At 45.2% G+C, this 22,330-nt stretch overlaps 1 protein-coding gene across 4 annotated transcripts; it reads right to left on the reverse strand.

The window, feature by feature from the left end:
• Positions 1-7,224: 7,224 nt before the first annotated feature.
• Positions 7,225-17,285, reverse strand: GORAB (golgin, RAB6 interacting). Of its 4 annotated transcripts, none has more exons than XM_074876879.1 (5): positions 17,191-17,285; positions 16,012-16,360; positions 13,533-13,634; positions 11,613-11,753; positions 7,225-8,992 (listed from the first exon to the last, which is right to left on the reverse strand). In XM_074876879.1, the coding sequence occupies exons 1-5, from the start codon at positions 17,252-17,254 to the stop codon at positions 8,521-8,523; spliced, it is 1,128 nt and encodes a 375-aa protein (XP_074732980.1). In that variant the 5' UTR covers positions 17,255-17,285; the 3' UTR covers positions 7,225-8,520. The 4 variants fall into 4 exon arrangements, with proteins under 4 accessions (XP_074732980.1, XP_074732981.1, XP_074732982.1 ...); XM_074876880.1 differs by having other exon boundaries at positions 8,699-9,012; XM_074876881.1 differs by lacking the exon at positions 7,225-8,992 and adding an exon at positions 9,019-9,233.
• Positions 17,286-22,330: the final 5,045 nt, after the last annotated feature.

A 22,330-nucleotide genomic window follows, 5' to 3' on the forward strand; every position in this document is an offset into this window, starting at 1 on the left:
TGCCAAGGAATTGCTCCTGTTTTCCACACTAAAGGTAGATTTCTTCCAGCTAAATAGGACTGGCCTAAAGCTCCGGACTAGAGGCAAGCACTCCAGCAGGTCAAAAGGCTAGTGTCATGCAGCCCTACTGAGCTGGAAATGAGGGATTTTTGACAACTGAATGGGAAGATATCTAACTTTATGACTGAGGAGGTGGTATTTGCTGTAAGCACGGTCTGTGATTAAAAAAAGAATCAAGAGTTTAACAGAGGTTTAGAGCTAGGAAAAAGCTATTTGTGCCCACATTTCAGAAGAAGTTTAGAAATGGTTTTAGTTCTCATTCTCCCCTCAGTCATGAGTCTTGAACATCTGGGATCCCAGAAACAAAAGCATCAGGTTTCCAGAGTGGAGAGAGTTGTAAGACACAGGTCCAGGAGAATTTTTAAAACTCTCGAAAGCATTTCTGAAATCAGTTCCCTTTTAAATATGTGGCAAATACATTAAAGTGGGCTTTGGATTAAAGTTTTACTGCCTCTTGATAAAAGCCATTCGCACCTTTGATGTGTTTGTGGATGGCAGCCATCCCAAATGCCTTCCCCAGGCCTCACCCCCATCAGGAAGTCTCCCTCTGGCTCCCTCCAGGAATGCCCAGATGGGTTATCATCTGTCACCTCTCCAGAGGTGACCAACTCCAAACAGCCACCTCGGGGGTCACAGACACAGTAGGTGAAAGCAAAGATTTCTGAGTGCAAGCATTTAGGGTGCAATGGTGAATGTGGATGACACCACATGGCCCCCCCCACCCCAAAGCCTGTGAGAAGTGGGAAGAACAGAAGGGACCTGGGCTTCTGAAACTGGCTGTGAGTGTAATCCTACTGAGTTTTAATTCTATGAATCAAAGCATTTCCAGTACCACCCTGTGCTCACCCATCTTCTGCTCAGTCTGATGGCTCTGAGGAGCCCTGGTTATTTCCCTAGCCTGGAGGACAGATGGGTCCATAAAGTTTCTCAGCAGCTGCTGGAAGAAGGAAGGGAAACTGGTTGAAGGACAGCAGGAGAAAACTTATTGGTGGCTTGGGAGGGTTTGAGTAATGGAAGACTCCAGTGTTGCGGGCAGCTGGGGCAGAGAAAATAAGACTAGGCCTTGAAAAGCAAATCATGATTCCCCCCTATGAAAAGCAGATACTGCTTTGTGGATGTCAAGGCCAGAACGGAGCATCATGAATGTCCCAAGTGCAACAGCCAGGCCAAGGAAAGTGTTTTCCGATAGCTTCTCAGGTTCTGCCAGCAAGAGCATCACCCCTAAGAGACTCACAGAGGGACTGTCACTGACAATACCAGATATCCTGAGCAAGTACAGGAGTGGGAGCCTGCCTGCTTGGCAGTGCTGGTTTCCTGCAGAACTGGTTAATGTCAATGAGACTGATGAACACTCCACAGTAGTTAGGCGATGCAGTGGGATGTCATGGAGAAAAGTCCATCGCTAAATATTTTGATTTGAGGAACGCAGAAAAGAAAACAATTTGTATTTTAGCAGACAGGGAAAAAAAAGATCTGGAAGCAAGAAGAAAATCCTGCAGAGAATGAGGCATGACTTTTTAAAACATCTGCAAGATGTTCTTCTTGGAAGACCAGAGAAGTGTGTTAGAAAAATGCTGGAATGGACCTGGTTCTTTACGAGCACATCTTCATGCCAAATAGTATCATCTTCTCTGCCACGAAGACAACCACCAGAATGTGGGACCAGCTGCAGCTCACACGATAGTGAAGCCAGAGACACAACCTCTAGCACACCATCAGCGCTACAGACAATGAAACATGCACCATCAGCAACAAGAGTCATCACCTAAACAGCTACAGAACTACTCAAAACATGACGCAGGGTTTCGGGTGATATTCAGAAACCTAATCCAGACCCAAACTGGGAAACTCTGAAAAAGATGATGTCAGAATTGGATTAACCCTTCCTTGGGACAGAGGATCTGTCTACACTGGAATGGGAAAAGTGACTTGTGCCTGCAAACACAACTGTTTCACTCTACCTAGCCCATGTTGCAAAGGCAGTGAGTATACTCAGATTTCAGCACAGGCTCACAGTGTGGGTCTCCAGTGCATTTATAGCTTGTTGCCCAAACTAACAATCTGAGAGCTAGCCAGTTTGTGACTCTTCAGCCATACCATATGCAGTGAACAAACACTTCTAGTGGGGTATCCTTGCTTGGGCTGACGGCTCATGACCTCCTAAGGCTGTGGTAGTAGTGCAAAGGAGACAGGAAGGAAGCAAGACAGCATGGCTTGCCGAGACACCATCTGCAGGGTACCTAGCTCCATCCTTTAGTGAAGAAGTCACACCAACAGTGAGTTGCTGTTATCTGCTGTCTAGGAATGACTCCCAGGGCTCTCCATCCCTTCAGCTCTCCTGGCGGCATGGTGGTCCACAGCCATGTGGAGGCAGTGGTCAAGGTCAGCTACTCTTCAGCTACACAGTAGGTAGCTGAAGAGCTTCTATTTCTGTTGCTGGTGGACCTTATGACTGCAGTGCAGCCAGGGCCTCACTTCGATACTGACTGCTAGCAAGACGCCTTATGACACTGCTAAGCTTGAAGTTCATGGAGTGACTGTCCTTTGTTCTACTACCTCCTTTACTGGCTCTCTGAAGGAGGAAGCTGTGTATCTGAAATAACTCAATGGGGTCTCCTTCAGGACATTTAGGTACTAATGCAGAAGCAACACAAGGTCAGCAACTGTGCACTGGGAGCTGCTCCTGATGTGTGTCAGTGAGACCCTGACTGCTGCTGTTCCGTTATAAACTCATCGCAGTATTTAAGAGTTCCCAAGCCACAGTGAGCTCAGAGCAAGGCCTTCCCAACGAACGAGCAGACTGAGATCTTGGGCTCAATTTGGCCCTGCATTATCAGGGAACACCCGCAATCAGAACAAAGACCCATTACTGTGCATTGCAGAGAACGGAAACATCAGAGAGACATTTGAAGGGTCAGACTCAGCACTGATAACAAGAACACGAGAGGATCACACCACATGATCATATGTTCAGATACATCACCAGCACTACCAACTGCTTCAGAGAAAAGCAAGAAACCTTGCATGGGGAAAGCTAAAGAGGCCTGTCATTCAGGGATTTATTTATGACCCATGTTTCACTTTTATTACCCACAAAGCAATTAAGCTTTGTTTGGGTGTTTCTGTCTTACTCAGGTCCAACTCCTGAAACCAGACTCAAGGAGGGCTAAGGCTTCAGCCCGTGCATGGTCTGGGCGAACAGTGATCCTGTTCCTTCATTCAGCCATCTTGCCACATCCTCCCCCATTCTGCAAAATGCAAGAGACTAAAAGAGGTGCCTTGAACCCTGCAGCTTTCATATTGGATGATTTATATGCACTTCAATGGCATCACAAGGCACAAAATGGGTTCTTCTAGCTCTTGGGGTTTCATTCTTTGCTGTGAGGAACCTCCAAGCTTTTCTCTTACTGCCTGCTCAGATGGATCCCAGCGCTTCACCAGAGGACTAGGCTGAACTGGGCTTGCAGGGCAACAAGTCCCATCTCAATTATCCAGCAGTCTCCAGAAAACAGTACAGCCCTTACATGGTGAGGCCCTGGAAAAGGGAGTACAAACGCAGCGCCTCACCCCCACACAGGGTTTCCAGTCCTAGGCATCACATTGAATGACATCCCTGCTGCTGCTAGACTTTCTGCACTCATGCCACCACCCACCATTGCCTATTCAACAGGACACTGTCCCCATCCTCTGAAGGATGGTGTGGCATGGGGTGCTGAGACTGCCAGATCCCTGCCACACAGGAGGGCTGCTTTACTTACTGTGTAAGAGCAATTTCTCCCAGTTCTCACCTCTCGCACACATGTGCCAGGTGTGAAAACCAGTTCAGACATAAAACCCACTGCTCAGCTCTAGCAGTGTGGAAAAATAAAATCACTGGCTGATCAGCCAAACAAGCAGGTGGGAGTGGTATGGACAGAGGCAAGAGAGACAAGGTACTAAACCTGCCCAGTGCTCCCAAGCGCCTCGTTATACTGATTTATGTTTAGCTAATTGAGAAAATGACTCTAACTACACAATCCAGGCCCTAATTCAGAAAGGCCCAAGCTTTTTAGTGTCTCTACCTGCATCTTAAAAGGCATGATTTAAACCCTGTAACTAACAGGCTGCCAAAGGCAAGGATTTGAAGGATCTGATGTCCTATCATGCCGAGGGGGTGAGACTTGGCTAAATTCTCTCGTTACTTGGTCTTTCACCACTGACGTACAAGTTTGCTGCTGGGACATAAATCAGGGGAAATGATGAAGGAAACCAGTCTCGTGCCCCATCAAAGGAGCCAACACTCGCTTTAATAGGACCATGCAGACAAGCCTAAATAGGGCACTTAACAAGCATGTGGTTTCTATAATACCAGCCCACATCTCTACACTCTGTTTGCATTGCCACTGGCAAAACCCTTTGTCCCTTGCACACCACACCTGCTTATATCCACAGAATTAGAAAAGGGATCATGATATAATACCAAAGTGTTGAACATACCGTTTCTGGGTTAGATCAGGCCTGCAGAAAAATTTTATCTAGCTCTCAGCAACTGCATGAACCCTTATACACAGCTATGGTATGCACAAGAACAGAGCATAGAGACCCAAGACACTATGTCTACACAGAATCACCCAAAAGCACCAAACTCAGTCCAGGACTCACAGATGCTCAAAGATCCCACGTGAGGGGCATCTGGTAAAGAACCAGGCCTCAGGCTGGGACAATCCATATCACAGGGGTTTTGATCCAAATTTGAGCCTTGACAAAAGGGTGAAGTCTATAGATCCTACTGTCCTAAGCAGAATGGAGGGAATCCCAGCATGGGAGGCAATTTGAGAGTAATCTGCCCCTTTCTTTGGCTCCAGAACTTCCCCAGAACAGGATAACTGTCCCATAAACAATACTTTCTAGCATGTTCTTAATACAGCTGGTTAGGAAACACAGTACCCCCAACCACTAGGCCAGTCACTACTTTTTACTCTTACTAGTTTTTCTTCATTCAGTTTAGATGGGATACAGGCTCAAAGGGAAGACTACACTGCATCGCAGAAGGAATTAGGAAGAAGAATGGCTGATGGAGAACTTAAAGAGTCTCTCCCCAGACAGTTACCCTAAGCTGAAACCTCTTGAGAGCCCAACTTCATCTGGCTGGATATACAGTCAGATTGGGGATTGTCCAAGTGTTTTACACCCTGCACTAGACATCCATGGGAATCCCAGGCTGAGCCATGACCATCTGTGCTCATTTAAACATTTCTTGACAGAGGAGGGAGTGTTAATCCTGACATCCTGGCCAAACTGCAACATGGGCAATTATATTGTGCTTTGTAACATTCTCACAGTGGTATACATCGGTGTTTTCCACTTCTTCCCACAATGGTAATGCAGAGGCCCAAAACAGAAATGGCTACACTGCCACAAGAGAATGCAAGTTCCCTGTGATGAGCCCTGCAGCGTTCCGGTCAGATATCACGCATCTGCTCTATTTTCCCTGCCACGGGTGTTCAACCCCAGCATGCTTCACATTCAGACTTCTACCTCTTCTTGCAAGAGGCCCTCATTTAAAAATCCGCCCACCCACTCCTGATCTATGCTGAACTTTTCATTTTTCCATTTTTCTGAAGAGATACAACATGCTAGTTGAGTGGACAGCACACCTGCCTTCAATACACTCCAGTGACAGCAGAGCCAAATGTTTTAAGATCCGTCAGCTACTACAAAGGTAGAAATGGCTTTTGCTTGAAGAGCCTCAATTCCAACTGTTCTCTTTCCTTCAAGAAAAAAAACCCAACCCTTTTGTTGCACCAAAATCATCTCCTGGCATTTCTGACCAGCACACATGTTGTTACAATTATGACCGGACTGCTTGGCTCCGGCATAGGGGGAATGTTAAACCAGCACACTGGCACCCATCAAAACATTTGTGAACTTCCAAAGTAGAACTGACACCATGGTAGTGGTTTATATCACACGTCAGAGAAAGGCTTCGTAACTCAGATCAAACAATTTAACTCTTGAGCTCCCTGTCTAGTGAGAGTGACCAAATGCTAGGCTGCCTATTGTTATTTCACATGGCTGTTTCATGTGGCTTCCAGCCAGTTCACTTCATTTTGCAGGAACTTCGATGAAGGACTGGTAAGAGAACAGAAACTGCTGATTCTAACAGCATCTTCCCTCTCAAGCAGAAACAGCGCCAGCACTATCAGGATGGCACATGAGAATTTTTCAGCTTTTAAGTAATTTTGTTGGATATAAACTTACTTCCTTCTAGGAAACTCATATTCTTAAGCAGCTGTCAAAAAGATCCTTGAACTTACAATTTTTTGCCTTTTTTGGTTTCAGGAGTTCAAACAATAACCTCACCCATGACAACAAGGTGCAATCAAGTAGGACTATTTTAACCACATCTTAGCCTACTAGAGAACCACAAATTATACACAAAATGGTATGTATGTGCTTCCTGTAAATACCATTACAATTCAACTCTCTGTCAGATGCTCTTCTGTATGTCCCCTGATGAGCTGAATACAACTCTAATGAGGAACAGACCTATCCACTAGGACTTAGAATCTCTTGAGGAGCAACTGGGGACAGCTGCAGAGGATGGAAACAAGAATGGTACAATTAAATTATTATTGCACTTACTGGTATCCAGTTTTGAAAACCATAATCAGGTTGCTACAAGCTGTTCTGGAACTGCAGATAGAGCAAAGGAAGTCAGTCACAATTTTCTCACGATACAATCAAATCTTTGGCTTTTAGGCCAGGTCTTCCAGCAAAATAACAGGGAATGCAGTGTATCGGCAGCAACAGAGCAATGCTTCACACGTATCTCAAACGTTACTTTGGAGTTTTCTAACTTCAATCAGCCCTGATTATGAGTGGCCTCTCTAGGAAACAGATTTATCCCTCTTTCTCCTGTGTATGGGAGGCACCAGTAGAGGTTTTCCACTGCTGCCTTGGGCCACAGTTAGTTGAAAAGATTCCTGCCAAGCTGTATCCTGCCATGTTTTTGCTTCATATGTTTTTATATTTTGGAACAGCTTTTTTCAAGATTTTATTTTCACACAGCAGAAAGTTGCCAAAGGACATATCTGATTTTGTCATTTATCACCTCCTGTGGAAAAACAGTCTTGGATATGTGTATTAGTATCAGATATCACAACTGAAAGTAAACACACTGCGTAGAAGATACACTGATTTATTAATAAAATAAAAATGAAATGTAGTGACATGTTTTACCACTATTAAAGCCATAGAGACAATCAGTGTCCCATTTATATACTTGATGGCATCATTCAGTAAGTCATTCATAAACAGACTGACACGTTCAGGTCAGGAACTACAGAAACCGTTTCCACAAGGAAAGCGCCTTCCTCTGTTACAAAGCAGATAAGTCTGAACGCAGTCCCCACGGTTTGCAGCTGCAATCGGTCTATGGGAGGTTTTCCTATGTCCTCTATTTTAATTCCTGAGACTTTCTCCACCTGGAATAGCTTTTTAAAGCCTTTCAACAGCAACAGAGCAAACCAGCTGAACTTCTTGTGGGGTACAAACCTGCTCTTCAGGCAAGAAAATGCATTGAATTGCATTTGAAAATGGGCTCACTTTCGATATACTATGGGGGTTATTCATTAAAGTTCCAATATTTAGCCAGGGATCTTGTGAAGCAACTATGACAGAGAAAAATGTTTGTAACCTAACAGTTTTAATTGTAACAGGCTCGCTTTTGTGTGTTTCTACTTCTACATCATACATTCTGCAATGTCTTAAACTGTAATGCACCATTTTTGTTAAATCATAACTGCTGTGATTTCATAGATAATAACATTATCGATACATAGGTTTGTGTGATCTAGCATTACCTGAAAGAGATAGGCAAAGTGATAAATAGGAAGTATTACAACTGACTTTCTAATTTGCCTCAATATGCAAATTTCCTTTAAATCAGGTACAGGAAAGAGGATCAGCTACAAAGACAATTAAAGTAAGCACTTGGGTTTCATGGGATTAAAAACCATTGAAAACTAATCCCTTATGGATCCAGAGGAAGACAAACATCCTATCACGGTTGTCAGGGGACAGAAAGTGTTCAGAAGCAGACTAAACTGGGATGTTTTCTCCTGTAGATATGTATCTCTTGCACACTGCTTGGAACAGCTACCTGTGATACAGATACACTGAAAGCCTTTGGAAAAACCCTACTGTTCGCTTCCAAGTATCCTGTTTCAGGAAGGTACAAAGCCCTGTGAAGAGCTGAGCATCAGAACATGAACTTAAACAGAACGATGATGACAGATGGTGAACCCCAAATGGGAGTCTTGTAAAAAAAAGAGCCTTTAACATTTGAAAACAATATTAAAGGAAAAGAGAAATGAAGTGCATATTACTGGCACTGCAGAAGCCCAGATATAACATAGAGCACACAAGCCCGCAGAGAGTGTATCATCCATAACCGGCTCGCTTATCTGAATATAGTAGTCATGTAGCAGAACAAGCTGGGGAGTTTCCTGAAGTCACATTTACTGCTTGAGTTTGGCTGTCCATATTGGAGAGGGATTTGGTACCGGAGTTTTGAGACTGAATCAACTGTTCAGAAATAGCAGGAGAAGCAACAGCATGGTTAGCATGCTCACTCTCCCGCGCCGTAACACTGGGAGTGGAGTTTTCCTTAGCCGTCCCGGCATGACTGTGTGACTGGCTGGCTTGTCTCCCTGCTTCTGCCTCCTGCTGCTGCAGCATCCGCTCCACCTCTATCTCAAGTTCCAGATTTTCCTCATCTGCCTCCACTTCCAGCTGCTGCATTAACTCCTCCAGCTTCCTGGCCTTGCGGAGTTCGTTCTGCTGTATGATCGTGCACAGGTGCTCCGTGAGGTGCTCCTTAATCTCCGTCTTGTGTTGGAGGTCCAGCTTGGCTGCCACATACTCCGACTCAGCCTTATCATACCGCTTCCTGCAAAATCATCATCATTTCTAGTGGGTTAATTCTCAAAGCACTTTAAATTTTGACACATGGACAGATACTTTAAGCACCCCTGAAATGCAACGTGCTCTGCAATACATTATGCCAGCTATTCATGACATGCTACATTAGTAAAAGATAAGAAAGTAAGTGTGAATTGATCAAATCTTCTCCTCTTGACACGAGTCTCCACTGCTGCTGTATTCCAAGGGTTAATTTGCTCATCTGAAATCTACAGATTGAATCACAAACAAGCATTTTTACTGCCTGAGAGATGCATCACTAGCAGCAGAAAGAAACCATCAGAAACTGTAATGTTTTCACACTTCTAATGAACACCTACCTAGTGAGCTGAAACACTGCAAAACAGTGTTGTGTTTTTTCTAATCTAACCATCCACCCGACAGATACAGATGCTACAATGGTGCTATACACATTTACATGCAGATCTGGTCTAGAAGTGTACTCTTCCGGCCACCCAATCTTCAGAAAATCATGAGCAGCACAGATTGACACAGCATATGACATCAATAGTGATCACAACTTTTGCGTGGCAACAGATGTAGAATTTTATTGTAAGCATCCCCCTGACACACACCTCCTGGAATTTGCACTTCCTGTCATGACAAATATAGCAAAAAGGAAATATTCCAAATATTTATTGAGGTTAACACATCTGGGATATTAATGGTTGGTGTCCACATTAGTGATGCATCTTCCACTACATTCCATCAATCCGTATATTAATTCTGATTTAATTAATAGAAAGATAGCTGCAACCTTGCTCATCAGGAAAGGGAACATGCAAAGGCTTTTGCAGAATGACTATGCAATGTACCTTACAGAGTGTTCATAAAACTTATATTAATAAGGTGATTGAATAAAGAATCCAGCTGTTTGTTTTATAAAATCAGATTCAAATATCTGGTTAAACAAAGCAACAGAAAGATAGGAGAGATCCTTTGCTCAGGGAAACAGAAGGAAATAAGACCTAGAAGAGCCTTCCCAAATATGTTCTTTTACATAATAATCACAAAACTTTGGCCCAGCTGTAAAGGCTATGTCTGCAGTGAGCGGCAGATGCCCACTTACGTTTCCCCCACAAGGAAGTCAAGATTTCCCTGGGTCAGGTATCCGAAATGGAAAAACTAATGCTATGCTGGAAACTTCTGCAGAGTTAAAACCTGTGGTCTGAATTCACACACATTCTTCACATCATATTTATGAAAATTCCATTCCACAACAATTGCCAAATGCCCCTAACTATGTATGTGCTCAGGACTATTTAATATTGCACTTTTTGACCCACTGAAATTATTTGTGATTTAGCCCTAAAATATAAGGCAAGAACTAAAAAATTGCTTAAAAAGACACCACTTAAAAGTAAATCTGCTTTGGCTCATAATGCATAAAACCTACAACACTGAAAAGTATCTAACTCGCATTTCCAATCCCTCCCTCATAAAAAGAAAGACTTACTAAGTTCATGAAAGTCATTAAGTATTTTGTAAGGTCCATCCCCTTCGTCCTACCAACATCCCCTTTTGTTATCTTCATTAAAAACTACTTTCCAAATGTCAGAGCCACTTGTGTTATATGCTCTTTCGCCATTAAGCATTTTAAATAAGATGCATTATTACAAAATTTTGGTAAGGAAATTTCCAGGAGCATTTAATGGTTTTAGAAACCAAACTTAAGCCTAAAATACACTGAAATATTTTTCCTCTTGAGGATGCAAAATTCTGTATTCATATACACTCAGCTACTGAAACTACAGTTAATCTTAGATATTTCAAATGATAATTACACAAAAGAGATCCTTATTTTTTAGCTACTGCTGCTATTTTTTTAAAGACTAATTACCATGTTTATTGGCCTGTGGTCAACGTATAGCAGAAGTCATAAGGAGAAATACACATTTAACACATTGAATCGTGAACCAAAAACCGCAACTGAACATTTCCATTTTATTAAACAGCTACATAAACATGCTGATGTTTATCTACTGATGTTGTGGTTTACCCACAACTAATAGGGTGTTCCGATTAATTTCTTGCATTTAAGGAACTCATCAGAACCAGACTGATTAAAGGCACATTGTGAAGGGTGAAAGCTTGCTTTTTCCTTCAAATTTTGGTCCCAGTTCCAAAAGCACTTCAGCAGTATTACATGTTTTAAGCTTAATTGGTCCCATTGATTCCAACAGGACCAGAGCTGTCATCAACAAGCAAGTTTCCCTGAAAAGGACTTTCATTTTAGGACTTTTAAAAAAAACTCTTTCCCCCCGAGAAGAAATAAACAACCTTGAAACAATAAAGCAGGGCTTATGGACAACTGCACAGTTAAAGCAGTAAGTATGTCTTGTGACAGCACAAAGCTGGAAAGCACAGTCTACAGTCAGAAAAACTACTTCAGTTTCCAGATTCCAAGGGAAAAATTAGGAAATAAAAAGCACACTTCTACCTCAAGATTTGAAAGCCCCCCAGACTGTGACCACTTTAACTACACATTATTAGAATGACATAACTCCATTACTGCTTCGGTGACAGGAAACAGCATTTTCTCCCTCCGCCCGGGCAGGGCTATTCCCTCCTCCCTGTCGGTTGCTTACCGGGCATAGGAGTAGTCCAAGCTGGCCTGATCAATGCGGTTCCGCAGGATGCCAATGTCAGCAGATACCATGTCATCCAGAGCTTGTAACTCCTTCTGAATTCGTTTTAGTTTCACGGTTTCAGCTTGAGTTCTTTTGGATCTGCAAAAGGAAGATGCTTTTTTTTTTTTTTCTTTTCAAGCCTCTCTTCTTGACATAATGGGCCCCATTTCATTTGCAGAGCAACTAACTTCTTTAAGAGCTATTCAGAAGGTTTCTCCTTTATGGTTTAAGACTTTTGATCTTTTTTAATATCCACAGGGATCTAAAATGCCTGCTATTAAGGACTACAGCAAAATTACGTAATGACTATAATCAAAGTGCCTAAAATGGATTGTGTTTCTTCACTGTGGAAACACACAAGAAGCTGCTGTATCTAAGTAGTTTTCAGTGTAAGGAAACAGGAAATGGCTTGGGGGGAGCAAGAGGGGGAAGGGTATTTAGCCCTGCAAATATCCCCTTTCAAAGAAGCCCAGTTAGTAGGGGCCAAAAAGTCACCTAACCTAAGCTTGATTTCCATTTTGTAAAATTATTCCCAAAAGGCCTAGCCAAATCCCAATGAAGTCAACGGAAAGTTTTACATCAAACACAAAGGATTTCAATCAAGCCTTATGCAACCTTTTTCAACTCAGCCTATTCATTCCGAAGTTCTGAAAACTAAAAGTTGCTAAGGGCAGCAAGCTTTGATGGATTTTACTCCCAAGCAAGCTAAGTAACTTTCAACAAGCTTTTACACCAGGTCACTTTGCTGTCATTCATCACCACCAGCAAAACCATGCTTTTCAGCCACTGCCTTGCACCCCAAAGCAGGTACTTGAAAGCAAGACTAGATGTGTAGGCAGTGACACCATCTCTCCTTAGACCAGCTGATGTAGGTGAAGAGAAACAGACATCCTGCAGTATTGCTCAGAGCCTGAAGACGGCCTTTGAATGTCAGACATAACTCCCTAGTGATCACCTTCCAAGTCCTCCTCTCTCTCCTCATGCTCTGCTTCCAGGAGGAAGAACCGAGCCTGGTGGTCACACCCACGTTTGCTGTCCTACAGTGAGTCAAACCAAACATTTGCCTGGCAAAGGAAAACAAAATCTTTAGAACCTCAAACAGAACCTTCTGTGCATTACTGGCCATGTTCACCTGCGCCACCCAAGAGCTTTAATGGGCAGAACATAATACATGTCTGGGAGAGCACTGTGAGCCCGAAAGCTTCTGATCTTCCTTGATCCAGTGTTATCAGCTGCCCCAATACCCTTCCCTACAAACCGTGCCTTCCCTCTAGTCTTAAACTATCTCGGTGGACAACACTGTACAATGCTTTAAAGTCTGGTCACCTGAAGAGCAAGATCTAACAACTGTGCGAACGTGTGAATTTTTGTAACTTCTAATCAGCCAGTGGTAAAACGGTACCTTCTTAAACTTAGTTTAAGTTTTGTTAAGTGTTTTCTTTTCACATACTAGTAAGAGTGAAAAGCCCAAACAGAAATAGCTATATTTTTCTTCATAGGTTAGGAATCAATAAACTTTCCTTAAATCCCGTGAAAACAAATCAGGAACAGAACAGGGATGAGCATCCCAGCACCCCAACTTCCAAACATGCCCTTACTAACAGGCACAAGAACTTCAGCTCATTCTCAAATTGAGTGATAACTTTTCCATCTGCACACAGCTGCAGCTTTGGAAGTGTGAAAAGCTTAGTCACAACTTCTTAGCCAGCACTTGTCATTAGAGAGAAATGTCGACCACAGGTGCTCACTTGCGGAGCAGTACATAGAGAGCACAGAGAGGAAGAAAAAGTGAGATTTCAATAGAAGATATGCAACTGGTTGCAGATGAAAAGTAATCCCTTCCTCAGCTTCAGCCCATGCTGCAGCATAGCCCCCTACCTCTCAGCAATAGCTTTGGCCAGGAGTGCCTTCTTGCGTTTATTCTTCTCTTCTATCAGCCGCTGCTCTTGCTGGAGAATTTCCCATCGTGATTTTTCCTGCCTGATCATTGACAAGAAGATCAAAATTAACAGAAAGTTCATTTGTCTCCCTGTTCCCCAAATGACACAGATATTCACCATCATATTTCCTGGAGCAAACTCTAAAAATGTCAAAGCAACAATAAACAGGTTTCAGTTCTGAGGAAAGAAGAATCATCTGCAAGAAGTCATTCAGACCAATAAAATATTTCCAGATGAAAACTGCTGATCAGAACAAAAATCTTCATAAGCAAGTAAGCTGCTGGTTAATTCAGCTTTGCTGGAAGAAGGAGCATACAGCACTTTTTCAGAAATGGATGGAATTTTTCATTTAAAGGATGTGCTTCCCCACTAGGTAGAAACAGTTTCAAGTTTCTTACTGGCTGCTACAAGTGGCCATCTGTTCAGTCTGCCAACACAGTCTCTTTTTTGGAAATGTTTTTTCCATAAAACAGATCCTTTCACAGGTCTGCTTTACAATACAGCTCCCAAATAATTAAACTGATACAAATGAAAGGCTGGTAAAGTTACAGTGAAAATGAGCAATGAGGAATGGCAAGAATTCCCTTTTGCCACCAGGGAAAGTTATATGGATTCCATTTCCTAGGCTACATCTAGTAAGAGATACAACCAGCCCCAGAGGATGGAAGGCAAGGTCTCTGGTGAGAGGGGACAATCTGCGTCAACACAACTGGGCAGGATTAAGGAGAAACAAAAACAGTTTTGCCCCTTTCCATCCTGTTGTGCCCTCTCTCAAGAAGTCTCAGCCTAAAAAGAACTTATCTTTAAAATAGTCAAGTTACTCAGGTATGTTAATCTTAACAACCATTTCTGCACAAGAATATCTCTTCAGAGTTCTCATCACCCTTCTCCTAAGACCTCATATAGAGGAATATTTTTAATAAGATTTAAATTCAAGTGCACAGGCTGAGATGAATTAGCAGATTAGGGGGTGGTTGTTGCAGCTAAACGTCATTTACTCCCCACAGAGTGAAAAACTTCTTTGCGTTTATCCCCAGTCAAATAGTGTCTGCATTTTTCACCACCAGGAAGGAGCTGAACAGCCAGTACTACTGGTGAGCTGCATCCACACGAGGAATTTGACATGGCTCTTCAAAGTGCTGCTACTGTGGTGAAGGGACAGCTATCTGCAGGTAGGTGATCCCAGCCAGGAGCCGGGCAGGTAAATGGCAGGCAGCATGGCCAGCAGCTGTAGCCTCTCAAGGTGCACCTCTGCAAAACAGAACCTCCAGGATCCTTCTGAGTTTTGAATTCCAGAGAAGCCACGTGCTGCTTCTCCACACAAGTGCTGCTGACTGCCACAGTCCTGCCTCTCCAGCGGGAAGCACCTTCAGTCCCCTCTGAGATCCGACAGACAGATCTAACCAGAGATAGGGTCTGGCACACTTGGAAAGCTGCTGATCCCTGTTTTAAGGGAATACAAATGATGCATGAAAGCTTGGTGGCCAGCCAGAGTTTGTTGATTATACTGGGCAGAAAAGTTTGGACCTGCACAGGAACTCAAGGCTTAAGCAGCATTGTTAAAGTGTTTTAAAAATAAACTATATGTCCTAGAAAAAGGGTTCATCTTTTTGTCCCTCACACTTTGCTTTGCCTGCTGAAGAAAAAAAGAAAATTAGCACTTGGCTACAGACAGGAAAAAAAATGTGAAGAGGTAAAACCAAGTAATTTGTCATATTGGAAATGCCTGCCCTCTCTAGCATTTAGAATGCAGCTCCTTTTCACAGGCTACTATCTGAGTTCTGGATGATGAACAAAGTAATTGCCGCGTTCAGCCAGACTCCCAGAGCGCCATGTTTAGTACTTTTTCCTTTCTCTTACATGTATCAGTTTGACACTTCTGAGGGAGACAGGCACGCCACTGTGGGCTGATGCACAGGGTGAGAGCCTTGAGATTGGTCTCATCTTGCATCATAAAAGCTAGAGAAACCTAAAATTTTACTTCCTTATCAACACTTTTGGCATTAACAAAACTGCAGCAATACTGTAAAGGGGAACACAAAGTTACATCAATCACAGCATATCTACTCTCAAAAGGGCTTTTTGTTGTGGCTGCTGGCTTGTCTACACAGCACGACAGTGAGTTTAAATCTTCATAAACCATTAAGACAGTCCTGTAGCTTGGGTGCTTTATGATGTACCATCCCACTGCCATAGATAATTCCCTTAAGACAGCACAGTGTGTATCTGCATAGATTATACTACAGAAATTGGTCCTGAATCAGGCTCTACCCAACTAGAGATGGGAAAAAAAGGTTCAACGCAGAGGAAGCAAACATCATCTCTCAAACCTTCCTATTAGATACAGAAAAGTTCACTTTAGAATGAATCAATACATGATAATAAAACCCATCCCCTGATTTTACTGACTTACTAACAATTCCACTTTCTTCTTCTCTACTTTGGAGTTCGGCTTTGCAGGGCGGCTCTGGGCATTCTCACTGTCATTACAGGGATTTAATGGTGTCACTTCCTTCTGCTGGTCTTGGTTGTCACTTTGCCTTTGATCTCCTGCTGAAGGAGGATGAGGTGGTGGCACAGGCTGCTGAGAAGGACAAGGCTTGTGTTTTGGTACAGAAAGCAACTGCTCAGGAGGAACAGAGGCCGCTCCACCCTGCAGTCCCAGCTTCTGACATTGCTGCTGGAGGGCTTTTTCTCGTTGCAATTGCTTCCGACTCTTATTCACAGTGTGGGGGCGATGCTGCTGCTCCGAGGATTCATACAAATCTATCAGTGGATGAGAGGGAGAAACGGGATTAAAACCAAATCTTAAGATCAAAGACAGACTGTAAATTAGCTTTTCTGGGCAAGCAAACTGGTGCAAAACTAACATAAGGAAAAGGTATGCCAGGGTGTTAAGGGAAGGCAATGAGGGGGAAAACCAAAGAACCTAGAAATGTTTTGTTAACCTAAGAATTGGGAGTTTTAAGGATCCGAGCATCCGAAATGAGGAGGGAGAAATAAGGGGCCAGAACTGCTGGACTAAAGGAAGAACCATAGGTAGGAGTGAGGCAATTCTTGGGGAATCACAGAGAGACATCTAGGGCTAAAGGAGGGCCCCAGTCAGTCTGGTGGGCAAACTGAGGGTTTATAAAGTGAAGAGTGAGGAAGAACAAAGTGACAAATGGGCAAAGAGGTGGCTGGGAACGTGAGTGGGTAGTGGCCAGACAGATGTGGGTGCACGACAAGGGGCTGAGGAGTCTGGAAATGTGACAGAGGCTGCGGGTGGAGAGACTGAAGGGAGCAGTGAGAGATGGGGCCTGGACGGGAGGGGCCGAGGGACTGGCTAGGGGAAACGAGGGGCCGCCTGCAGAAGCGGAGGTGTTCGATGCGGGGACTGACTGGATGAGCTGAGGGGATGGACAGAGGTGTAGATGCAGGGGGCTGAGGAGAAGAAGGGAGGTAGGTGCAGCTGCAGGGGCTGACGGGGTGCCGAGGGCCCGGCGGCTCCTCCGCGCCGCTCCCGGCCCCGCTGCCCCCCCGCTAACCGGGACGGGAGCTGCGTCCGGCCCGAGCCCGAGCCCCGGTTCCCGCCAGAGCCCGGTCGCGGTCGGTACCTGGGCGCTGGCCCCGCAGGCGCCGGAGCTCCTCCTGCGAGAAGCCGGCCCAGGCCTCGGCCATGGCGCTTCCTCCTTCCGCTGACGGGGCGCCGAGGCAGGCAGGGCCCGCGGCTGCCCCGCCACCGCCGCCCGCTCGCCGCAGGCGAACGCCGCGGACAGCCCCGGCCGGCGCCGCCGGGGGGCCTCGCGCCTCCACGGCAACGCGGCGGGGGCGGGGCGGGGAAGATGGCGCCCTGAGGAGACGGGGAGGGGAAGGTCGCGGGCGGGGGGGTTGGAGCTGGAGAGCAGGAGCGGCTCTTGCCAGGGGGCCGGTGGGCTCCGGAGGTGACAGGGCCCGGGGGCTGCAGGCCGTCTTCGGCTGCCGCTTAGCGGCGGGGCAGTTTCAGGGCTCCTCAGCGGGCGGGCAGGCCCGGCGCCCCGTCGGTGGGTCCGCCGGGCAGTCACGGCAGCGGTGCTCCTGGCGCAGCAGAGGGGCTGCAGGGCAGGCTGGCCCTGCGGCAGGGCTGCCGTGGGCTTGGCACACGGCGTGTGCAGCTCTGCTGAGCGTGGTGCACTGCACGGGCACGTCCCAGGAGCTCCTAAGAATGTAATGCCGTAAAGAGCTCGGTGAGTCCCAGCTAATTAGGTATAAATGATGAGGAGAAGCCGCTCCCAAATAACGCAAGCTTGAAGGAGCATCACTATGACCCCCTGGTCATTTATAATTTGTAATCAGGTAGTTATATGAGCTGGTGAGATGCCTGCTCCAGTGCATCTCGAGCTGGGTTTGCAGGGTATACAGAGCACATCTTTGGGACCTGTATAGTGAGGGAGTTATGGAGTGGGGACATCTGCACACCTAGGTGCTGATGGGCACTGTGAGGACATCAGCAAGGAGAAGCTTTCTGCCCGTACTGATGTTTCTGAAGGTCTATTTTGACCATTATGCACAAGGATGCACACGTGTACTTCCATCCTTAGATATCAGCTGGAAAGATCCTGCAACATGCAGCAATATTCTCTCAGTAGCCATGAAAACAAGCATTTTTTCCATCCAGCCCAAACTCTTGTGGCTACTTTAAGCCTATCAGAGGTCTTGCAGACGCACTCACCTCCCAGTGGGAGAAAGCTGGCTGGAACACAAGGGCACGAGCCCCAGGCTTAGCTGAAGCAGTCCAAGGGACTGAAGGCTTAAATAATACATCATCGGCAATAAAACGGGGACATTTTCAGTGCCTAACCACATCCCTCCCTGTTTCCAATCTGTAAGGGATTAGTCAAGCTCTGAAGTACTGCTGTCTCCCAGAGCAAACTCATAACTGGATGACCATGTATGACTTCGCAATTTATCACAGCAGCACTTTTAACAGCTCCTGCGTGACTAACGCGTCCCATAAATACCAGCCCCGGTCAGAGGAGAAGTGGTCCTGAACTGTCACTCACTAGCAGGTGTTAAGTGTTTCTGATCGGATTTGGCTGAGCGCCTTCGGGGGACAGAAGTGCCACCATTTTTCACCCACAGCTTAGCTGTAGGCCTTGATACTGAGCAGAGGCGTCATGGGCATCCAGTGGAGGAGAAGTGTGGTTGTCTCAATTCTGTCAGTGCTGACTGGGAGGTTCTTCCTGGGTGAGCCTGGGCCATAGGGATGCTGAGTGGCTCTTCAGACAGTATTGTGGCTTCCTCTGGGGAACCTGACTGAGCACAGGGAGATCTGAATGAGATCCATAATCCAACTTTGACTCAAATGCTCTCAAACTCCAGGGAGTCCAGACAGCAGAACCAGGTGTCCACTTGAATTTTACAATGAACCACTGCTGGCCAGCCCAACAAGGGTTGGCCTACAACAAGGTGTAGGCACCTAATTCCCTTTTAGATGGCTGTATAGGAATAAGGAATGTAAATCTGCCCTGGTATCTAAATCACTGTAATGTGCTGTACCAAACTCACAGTCATCAACTGAATGTGCTTCGTGAAGTACAAATAATCAGATCTCATTCTTGAACCTTAGCTGGCTTCTTCTCTTCCAAGTTTTAATGCTACAAACAAAAATAAAGCAACATATTCACTTTATTGCCACAGATATTCCAGGCATAAAACTCCCACGTGTTTTATAGAAAAAAGTATAAAGAGTTTTGAGTTGTTAACCATAACGCTATAGGCAAAGCAGCAATCCGTTTTAACAGTTTCCATCAGCCAAAGGTTTAATTACCAGCCGTTGGGCCAGCTTGCTCCAGGAACAATTATAACGCAGTGAAGTCATTTCACGGGGCATTTACCAACAGCAGATTTAGAAAACGGTGGCTGGTCGTGTCCTCTGGCTGATTTGCCACCTAGGAATAAAGTGTTTTCCAAGCAAATGTTGCTACAACACAGACTGGACAAGGCCAGATGAAAAGTGAAACCTTCTCTTCCATCCCCTGGACCAACATCCCAAGCAACAACACAATCCTTCCTTTTATATCTGGGGCTGGATTTGAGTCCCGTATCTTTTTGTTCTTCAAGAGCTGCTATCTCGCTGGCAGACCTGGAGACCTCCGTGACTGCTGCAACAATTTTGTTGGTGTAATTAGCCTGGAGTCTGCTGGCTCTAGAAGCAGCAAGTGCCAACAGATCACAAAAACATCCTTTCTTGTGCAATTCCCAAATCAGTGTGGAAATGTCATCAATGCCTGGCAAATTGGACTCTCCAGGTCAGACCTCAGGGTCAGACCTCGGATGACATTTCAACCCAGGACAGATACAATTTGTACCAGGACATAGCTTCAATTTGCCTCGGTTTAGTTCATACTGAAAACTTTTGGGGTTTTTAAGAGCCAAATAAGCTCTTCCAGCAAGTGGCTCCCTGACTTAGATACGTGTTTTTAACCTGATTCTGCTCACCACTCCCTGCACTGTCACAGTAACACACAAAGCAACATTTTCCCAGTGAAAGACTGAGACCTAATGTGAGACAGGGAAAGACATACATAGGGAAGGACAGTTTCCTTTCTGCTTGTGTCAGACCCTATCGTGACTTCCCAAGGACTTTGACATATAATTCGAGAGGCCAGGGGAAAAACATCCTGAAAGAAACAGAGCCAAAAATTCCTAAATCTGTTTATTTCTCTTTCTAATGAAAAAAAACTATCAAACCGTATCCATGTCAATACTATCCCATCTTTTGCCTGAGCATAACGCAGACTGGCTTAGGAAGAATCACCATGTCCAGCCAAGCCATGGCACTGTGTGAGCAAGGAGCAAGTCTTGCCTTTTGAGAATAACTCATGATATGATTCGTCCTTTAAAGGATGCTTTTGACATCCATGCTATGAAAGTTTCTTTTGCTGATTCTCTGCTGAACTGTCCAGGCAGCTGCCAAGCCTGAGATGAGTCATTTAATTTCTTATCTTGGCACTGAAAGCAAAGGGCACTTCAGGTGTTGAGACTGCAAACACCTGTGTACGGGGCTGTAATTCCTCTGCAGCCCATTGAAGGCAATCAGGTTTTGCCCATTTTTCAGCAGACTGTGGATTAGATTCTGCCTAGAGCCTTGTATCAATACTGGTCTGTGTGTGCAGTGGGTTTTTCACTGGTTAAACACCACGAAGGCTGAGAGCTCTCCATTAGGAAACACCAGACACAGAAACCAAGGTGGAAATTAGCTTGGCTGAGCCTGGCCCCCAGGCCCAGATCCAAAACAGGGTAGGAGCATGTCTTTAACCTCAGCCATGTGCTAACGCCCTGTTCTTTAATTGGACCTTACTGGGCGGATCCAGGGGAATGCCAGGATGCCTGGCTCCGCACCAGCCTGCTCCTAACCAGGTGCTCGAGGCCGTAGCTGCATCAGGAACCCAGAGCCCACCCCACAGCAGGCTGGGGCTCCGAGTGCAATGAGATAATATAACGGTGTTACAGCACCTCCGCTCTGGAGGAGGTTAACAGTGGGTGCTGTGTGTTTTACTCTGCCTCTTGGCGGCTTTATTCTGAATATAAAACTGTAGCCAGAAATTCAAACCCCTATAAGACTGCGAGAACACAGCACTAGCGTTGTCCTGCAGTTACCGTCCATACTGCAATGGGCTGGCTTGAGGATTTATGCAAAAATGCATGTATATCCAATGGAAATAGTGTTTCCACTGTAAAATTAATTATTCTCATTCTGGAGTGCAGTGAGAAAACTGAATTAAAAAATACAGCATTATTCTGTCTGCTCAGTTTCTGTTCTCCCTAGTTGCCCCCTAAGTGGGATTAAGTCAGCACCGTCATTTCTGGGACCAAGGCAGACTTTTGGTTTGTAAGAATTTCTTAGAGGGAAACAAAAATCCACTTATCTAAAGAGCTACTGAGCGGAAAAAAAACGATGCTGGAAACCTGCTTTTTAAACCATATAAACCAATGGTTTTCAACATCTTTTGATTTGTGGATTTTTATACATTTTCTACTGAAGAGGCAGACTCTTATGCAGCAAGTTTAAGGCTGTGACCTTGCTTCCTCTGAGTTACCTTGCACAGAGACCTTAGGGGTAATCTCCTGACCCCTGGGCTAAGGCCGTGGTTTGAAACCACAGCTGTTTTACTTTAAAAGGTCCAAAATTTGCTTCTTAAATCCCAGCAAAAGAGAGGACACGTCCTAGCAGGGCTCCCAGTGGATATCTCTCCTCTCCTTGCAGGATGCTGCAGGGCTGTCTCTGGCACCAGTGGGGCTGGACCAAAGGAAAAATTCTCAATACAGCCAGGGGCATGGCAAGACACAGTGCAGGGCTACAGAAATCAGTATGATTTTTGCCATGGACTCCAGCAGGCTGTAAATTCCCCATCCAGACCTGCAGACACCGCTTTTTCCTTCCCGAGGGTGCCCGGGGCTGTCAACAGCCAAACTGGGGGGAGAGATGGTCCCACAGGCACAGGGGCTCCACACCACGCCAGGGCTAAACCCGCGCCTCCGTGCATCCCGAGCAGGGCTGGTGACAAGCGGAGCTGGGTGGGGAGAGCAGCATGTTTTTCCAGGACACTTCTCATTACAGTGATATGTTTGCTTTGAAACTGAGCCTCAAAACATCTCAGCTTTTAAGGCCCCCACCCCATGTTTTCTTGTTTCAACTTTTGAGCTTTTTCCTTAAGATAAATTCAGCTTTCAGAAAATAAAATCTGAACTGAAAGGAAGCTCAGCATGCAATAT

Source organism: Strix uralensis, chromosome 8, assembly GCF_047716275.1.
Source record: "Strix uralensis isolate ZFMK-TIS-50842 chromosome 8, bStrUra1, whole genome shotgun sequence".
Taxonomy (NCBI): Eukaryota; Metazoa; Chordata; class Aves; order Strigiformes; family Strigidae; genus Strix; species Strix uralensis.